Consider the following 7,564-nt stretch of genomic DNA (forward strand, 5'->3'; position numbering starts at 1 on the left):
CCCTTGGCATTAGTGGTGGTATGTAAATTTGAATAATAATTGTATTAACTGGTCTTCCTTATAGGCTTATGGATATTACCCTATCACTGACATTCTACATTCTGATTATTAATGGATGTTTGCAGCTGTTTCTCCTTATTTTGAGTCATGCCACATCAGCAAATGAAGATCCCGAAAGCTTTACTCCATCCACTTCATTAAGGTCAACACTACTTTGAGGAGGCAGCTCTCTGAGTGCCTTCCAACCTGAGGGGCTTATCTTCCAGCACTATCTCAGACATTGTTCCACTGCTAGTCATAAGGTTTTCATTGGCCAATTTTTTCAGAAATAGACCTTCAGGTCCTTCTTCCTAACCTACCTTAGTCTGGAAGGTCCGTTGAAACCTGTCCACTATGGGTGGAGAAGATACTCAAGCAGGTTATATTGTAGGTAGAGCCTAGGATTTGGACAAAGTCTCTCTAGCTCCAAAGCCTATGTTTTACCTATCTGCACAGTGGGACTGATATTTTCTACTTCCTAGGGTTATGGTGAAGTGTCAACAAGGCTATGAACATAACTTCCCTTGGTACATGGGAAGCAGCAATATTTGTTAGCGTCCCTTCCATTCTCTGTTGCCTTCCCCCAACCCCTTCCACACACAAACATTTCTCTGTACGTCCGTCTTCAGTTAACATCAAGTCACTCTTGATATGGACACAGAGTCCTTATTAACAACAGCATTCTCAGGAGAGCTTGATTTTCTAAACGGGTTTCCTCCATAGTCCCCATTCCCATGTTTCAGTAAAAGGAATTTCTTTTCCCAGGAAGAATTACTTCCTGGCTGCACCACCATGGATTAATAAACCACTCACCTGTTGTTTGTATTTCTACCCTAGACTCCCTTCCTCTATGCTCTACGTATCTACTGGGTCAAAACTACTTCTCATAGCATCATTCCCTTTTTGCCTCTAGTTTTCTCAGAGTCAGTACAAGGAGCCCCAAGATTCATATGTGTATCAGTGCTCATATAATGACTAAATAAATACTTACACAAACGTGCAACTAATTTTGAATGTGCCACAATTCATTTGAAAACACCAATCACTTAATTCATAGCTCTCTTTCTCACAATTCACTTTTTCTACTAATAGGTATAAGTAACACAACCATTATCAATTGGGGATCCATGAAATATTTTGAAATTTAAAAGCAGTTTTCACACAGAGAATGATTGGAGACCCCAGGACTAAGTGGCAGGGATAGGGTGGGGGATAGGTGTGGGAGTAGACATAACTTTAGGAATAGTGTTGACCTTTTTTAAAGCTGTTGTGAGTTCTGTCTAGGGTTCTGGGAGACTTCCACTGACAACTCCAGAACATCACTGGGGGAGCTGGACTTGGGATTATAAACTAAACTGAATACCATGGAAGAACTACAATAAGAACTACTTCTGTCTGGACCTCAAATAAAGCAGTCTTCAAAATTAGGAGAGTTTACAGCTGATTTTGCCAGCTGTTTAGCTAGCTTTCCTTCTGTAGTCACTTTGAAACTGTTCATTTCTGTCCACCACCAGATTCCAATCTGTTTACTGTTGATGGCAGAGTCAGATTCTCATACAGCTCTCATAGGTAAAATGGGGATAATAGTACTGACTTCATAGGGTGATTGGAGGATTAAATGAAGCAAAAATTTCCCAAAGCGCTTAATAAACATTAGTTGACTCTGAAGCTGAATACCTCTCCTTTTTCACCAGGCATCACATTTTTATGCCACCTATCCAGTGCCCCATTTCCAAAATCTTCCTAATTTGTCCCAAAGCTATGTCACTGTAGTAAATTGAGGCATTTTGCCCAATTCTACCCCTTTTTTGTTGAGATCCCATGGCCACCAAGCATATCTAATAATGGACCATTAATATAGAGATCATTCCCTCTGATTCATCTGATACAATATAAAGCTATGCATATTTTTGTGAATAATCAGGGAATTGACATGAATAAATCTGCTGAGAATATTCATGAGATGATTGGCTCTTTCCTCTCCCTTGAGCCACACGTTGATTCAGTTACAAGCTCTGTTGATTCTCTTCAAATGTCTCTCACATCTATCTCTCTCTGAGCCCACTGCGGCCTCTCAAGATCAATCCCAATTATTTACAGCCTAGCCTGTTACATCAGCAGCCTAGCTGATCTTTTCTCACCAACCTCAAATACATATTCCCCCTGCTTCTAGATCAATCTACCAAATCCCAGTGCTGAGAATGCCTTTTTCCAGAAGAGAAGCAAAAGCACCAGATAAATAGGAAAAGGGTACAAGGTGGCTGTGGTAAAGAAGTTCATGTCCTTAAGAGGACAGGTGCTAAGGGGCTTTGAAGTCCAGGAACAGGAGGGTGAAATGAGAATCACTTCGGAGGTTCTTAATAGTGGTAAAATCTAAATACTCTAAAATCTTTTATAACCTGGATTCACTTTACCTCCACAATGTGATTTTCTGTAATTAACTTAAGTCTAATCAAGGATTGTCTCCCCCCCGTCCCACTTATATGTGGTATTCATCTCAGTTTAAGGTGACTTAAATGGTTTGTGCTCGACTGCTAACCTACAAGTTGGCAGTTTGAACCCATCCAGTGGTACTGTGGAGAAAAAGGCCTGGCAATCTGCTTCTATTAAAATTATAGTTAAGAAAACCTTATGGAAAACCTCCGTAACACATGTGGGTTGCCATAGTCAGAACTGACTCAACAGTAACTAACAATAACAACAGTCACTTGCAATAAGTGGTTAGCTCCTCAAACATTGGTTCAGTATTTCATTCGTGTCTGTATTCCCAGCATCTAGCACAGGGCCTGGCATATGCTTCAGGTTTGAATAATGAGTGGACTCCGATAAGCAATACATGTTAGAGTAAGCAAAAAAGCTAAAGAAGCAACAAACCGATTCTTGAAGTCTCCAGGGAGAAGTGACTTTTGATTTAGATTTTGGTGGACTAGTAGAAGTTTGCCAAATACAGAAGGGAAGGTAACTCTGGGGAAAGGGAACAGAGTGCTCAAAACCTCATCTCTGTTTCCTAGACCCTGAAAATGGATTCACTGGTCTAAGGACTGTGCAATTCCAACTCTGTATGCCACAGGGCAGAAGAACAGGCAGCATGAACTGCCCCCTGTAGAACCGTGGCTAGAACTGACTGCTTCATTTCAAAGAGAAAACCAGTTTCTCCTCCCTCTAGGGAGAGGGCCTACCTATACTTCCTGAGATCCAAGATGGTGTAGGTCTAAGCTTGAGCTGCCTACATTTGTAACCATGGATTTCCAAGGCACATCTATTAAAATGAAAACATATACACAATCTGCTTATTCAAACAAGTTAAACTCAACCAAAAGAAAAAAAAAAAAACCAGCTTTATCAGTTGCTATTTTACTTGACATGAAAACTTCTCCCAGGTTCCCAAAGGGCTAAACTTAGATTGGACAAATGAACCCTACACATAATGAGGTCCCCAGGTACCTACTGTCTGCATCCTTCTGGCCCCAGGGTGACTCTCCAGATGTTTTCAGGGAGTCACACCCAAGAGTCCCACTGGCTGCTCCTTGGAGAGTATCTTCTCTGACTTCAAAGACTTCACCCAAATGATCTGTCAATGATGCCTCTGTCTCCCAAACCTGACCACATCCCAACGGGGGGGGGTATATTGAGTGCTCACTCAGCCTCATCCCCTGCCATACGTCCTCTTGAGCACCTTGCTTTTTCCTGCACTGGCACATTGTGGCCAAGGGGACACAACATTTCTATCTTCACTCCTCAGCCTCCTCCAGCCCAGCATTCCTGTTGTGCCTCAGTACTAGGCAAAGACATGTAAGTGCTCCTTGGGAAAGGAAATGAAATGGGCGTATTACCCATGGGCTAACTTTAATTGATTATAATATAATAGCTCTTATCATAGTTGGGTGGAAGTCTTCATGAGGATGTGTTTGCTCTTCCTTCCGGTGATTTCCTTTGAAGAATTATAAGCTCCCAAGAGTAGAAGATGCTAACCAGGTCATAACATCCATTCTTCTACCTCAAGATGGATTTCGCCAGATCACATGACATTCTAGTCCAATGTCTCTCAACAGAAATTGTATTGGTATTTGTAACAGGACAATTCTTTCTTGGGTGGGACTGCCCCATATATTGCAGGACATTTAGTATCATTAATTGCCAGTAGCATCGCACCTGTCATTGTAGCAATCAAAATCACTGACACACATTTCCTGTTTCTTCCTAGAGGTGCCATACCACCCCACAGCTGGACCACTGCCTAGTTTATGTCCAAAGGCCTCATGGCAGATAAATGTCTTTCGCCATATATTTTAGTGCCAAATAATTTTCCCTGGTCGGGGATATTTTCTATTGCAGCTTTACTTTCTTTTAGCATTCTTAGTGTAAATGATTAATAGCTAGCTAGTCACCAACTTCTTTTAAATACATTTTTATAAACTTAAAGGAAGTTTCTATACCTTCTAACCTTCATCAAAGATATGATTTATTTTATCCAAAAGTTTTATTCTGAATATGCATAAGCAGATCAGAATTTAATTTAAAGGCACTATAGGAGCTTACCATTTAAAAGGATAAAAATGTGAAATATTACATAAATTGGAGCGTTCCCCATCCTTCGACACAATGATATATCTTTAGTAAAATTCTGGCTTTTGAATTCAGGTTCTTCTTTCTCTTTAGGTGAGGGACACTTGAATTTGCTGCATCTTCCATGGTATATTTGTTTACCTCTGCAGAGTAGGTGTATGCTTACTTGCAAAATTGTATTGGCTGTAATTTACCCTCTGGTTTGGGGAAGGTAAGATGTAGTGTAGTTTATAACATATGTGAATCAGTGTTGTGAACTGTCAGCAGACTTCCATCATTCAGACAGCAGTGGGGAGAGGATGGATGTTGGTTAAGATTTGCCTTTTCCTTCTTAAAAACAAGCAGAACCCTTCTGAATTTGCTCTGTTTCTGCTTCCTAAAAGAAGTGCAAGGGAATGATTCATAGTCTTAAAAGAAAAGATGTCTCCAGTCAATCCTTAAACAAATTGTCTTCAAGCATCTAATTCATGCATAATCTTGAGCTGATGAGATATGCAAAGATGCAAAATGCGTTATAAAGTCACTGAATGGTTGTGTAAAGAGACTGTAGCTGTAATGGGGATAGAAAATAAATATGAGAACATCAGAGTATGATATGGTTTCATGAAAGACTGAAAACTTGAATTGGTCTTTGAAGAATAGGGAAATTTTAAACAAGAGGAGGAAAGGAGGAAAAAAATCCCAGATGGGAAGAAAAGTATGTGCAAAGTGGGAATGGGCATGGTTATGCATGAGAAAAAAAGAGGCTTATAAGACCCTGGGATGGACAGGAAATTGCAATAGATGGCCACAGAATAAAAGATTTTAACTAAAGTTAAGTAAACCCAGGTACTGACTATAATCCACTGGGAACTGTTTCCCCAGGTTTATAGATGAGAACTAAAATGAATCAATCTCAGAAATGTGCTTAAACTCCCTTACTGAAATCATGTAACTCTTTTATTCTTCTACATTACAGAATTGGTGACCACTCAATGAAGAGAGAGAACCATACTCTTTTCTTTGAGTTTGTTTTCCAAGGTTTTTCTAGCTTTCACGAGCACCAGCTCACCCTCTTTGTGGTGTTTCTTGCATTGTACATCTTAACCCTGGCAGGCAATGTTACCATGGTGACCATTATCTGGATTGATCGTCATCTTCACACCCCCATGTATTTCTTCCTGAGCATGCTGTCCACTTCAGAGACTGTATATACACTGGTCATTCTCCCAAGGATGCTCTCCAGCCTCGTGGGTATGAGCCAGTCCATCTCATTAGCAGGTTGCACCGTGCAGATGTTCCTTTTTGTAACCTTTGGCATCACTAACTGCTTCTTGCTCACAGCAATGGGATATGACCACTATGTGGCCATTTGCAATCCCCTGAGGTACACAGTTAGCATGAATAAGAGTGTGTGCCCAGTTGGTATGGGGGGCATGCAGCATTGGGCTGCTTGTAGCAATGACACAGGTGACATCTGTATTCAGGTTACCTTTCTGTGCTACAAAGGTGGCCCACTTCTTCTGTGACATCCGACCTGTAATGAAGCTCTCCTGTGTTGACACCACCATCAGTGAGATCCTGACTTTGATCATCAGTGTTTTGGTACTTGTTGTACCTATGGGTCTAGTTTTCATCTCTTATGTCCTCATTGTCTACAATCCTCAAGATTGCCTCAGTCGAGGGCCAGAAGGCCTTTGCCACCTGTGCCTCCCACCTCACTGTGGTCATTGTCCACAATGGCTGTGCCTCCATTGCCTACCTCAAGCCCAAGTCAGAGAACACCAGGGATCGAGATCAGTTGATCTCGGTGACGTACACTGTCATCACCCCCCTACTGAACCCTGCGGTGTACACCCTGAGGAACAAAGAGATCAAGGATGCTCTGTGCAGGGCTATTGGCAAAAAATTCTCCTGACAATTTGGGAAATGTTCTCCTGAGGCTTTTGGCATCCACTCTACACAGAAATATGAGGATTAGAGACACACATCTTTGGGAAGATAAGGCTCTTAAATACCTACCTTCAAATAGGAGGTGAAGAGAAGAACAGCAAGACCATCCAAACAGGAGTCTGAACACTTTTAATAAAGGTGACAGTTGAACAATTGATTTTTTGTTTGTGGATAAATAAATGAAGAGATCAGGTAGTAGCATGGACCAAAGATTTCCACTCACTTTTTAGTTTCCTTGTGGATCTCCACCTAATGAAAGCAACAGTAATTCCCTTTGAGAAAACAGAATCCAGTGCACCCTTTAAAATTTTTCCCCACATCCCTTCCTTCCTACTTAAGACTACAGGGTTTCTGTATCCTAGATCTTTACTAGAACCTGTATATAGATGCTGTACCAGGTATTAAGTAACTGTGCAAATAGAGAGAGTGTCCTCAGGATTTATAGCCCAAGGGAGCTAGATTTCTTCTTCTGGAATCTGCAGCTTCAATTCATCCCAAGTTCTAGGACAACTGCTGATTAACAGCAGTGACCACAGACAGTTTAATCAGAGATCCTGGCAAAACCAGATCTTGTCAGCTGAAGTAACAGCCTCTTAAGGTCACATTCCTAGATCTTGCTAGGTCAGTTCATCTGCCATTAACTCAGAAAGCATATAATAGGCAACCACGACGAAATGGGTTGTGTACTGGATCCTGGAGAAGGAAACATGACAAATTCTTATTGCCTGGCTCCAGGAAGCTCAGAGGACAGTGATAAAAACAACCATTTAAAAGTATAATTGAAATACTTTATGATAAGTGGTATATACAAAAGATTAAAAGAGGACTGAGAGAGACATAGAAAGAGACACTTTGCTGGAGATGTCAGAGAAGTCTTCAGAAAGGAGATAATTTGAGCTAGTTTTAAAACACTGATGAATCATTGCCATATGGACAAGCTGAAGGAAAAGAATTCCAAAGAAAACGAACAATGCATTCAGAGGTATGAAAGCAAGAGGAATGTTCAGGAAATGTAAAATGATTCAGT

At 40.9% G+C, this 7,564-nt stretch overlaps 1 protein-coding gene across 1 annotated transcript; it reads left to right on the forward strand.

Moving 5' to 3' along the window:
* Positions 1–5,579: 5,579 nt before the first annotated feature.
* LOC101346553 (olfactory receptor 10J1-like) lies at positions 5,580–6,502 on the forward strand. Its single transcript, XM_012559744.2, is given in 3 exon segments — positions 5,580–5,992; positions 5,994–6,236; positions 6,238–6,502. Coding segments are annotated over 3 exon segments (921 nt in total).
* The last annotated feature ends 1,062 nt before the right edge of the window (positions 6,503–7,564 follow it).

The sequence above is a fragment of the Trichechus manatus genome, unplaced genomic scaffold (genome assembly GCF_000243295.1).
Source record: "Trichechus manatus latirostris isolate Lorelei unplaced genomic scaffold, TriManLat1.0 scaffold00300, whole genome shotgun sequence".
Lineage (NCBI taxonomy): Eukaryota > Metazoa > Chordata > Mammalia > Sirenia > Trichechidae > Trichechus > Trichechus manatus.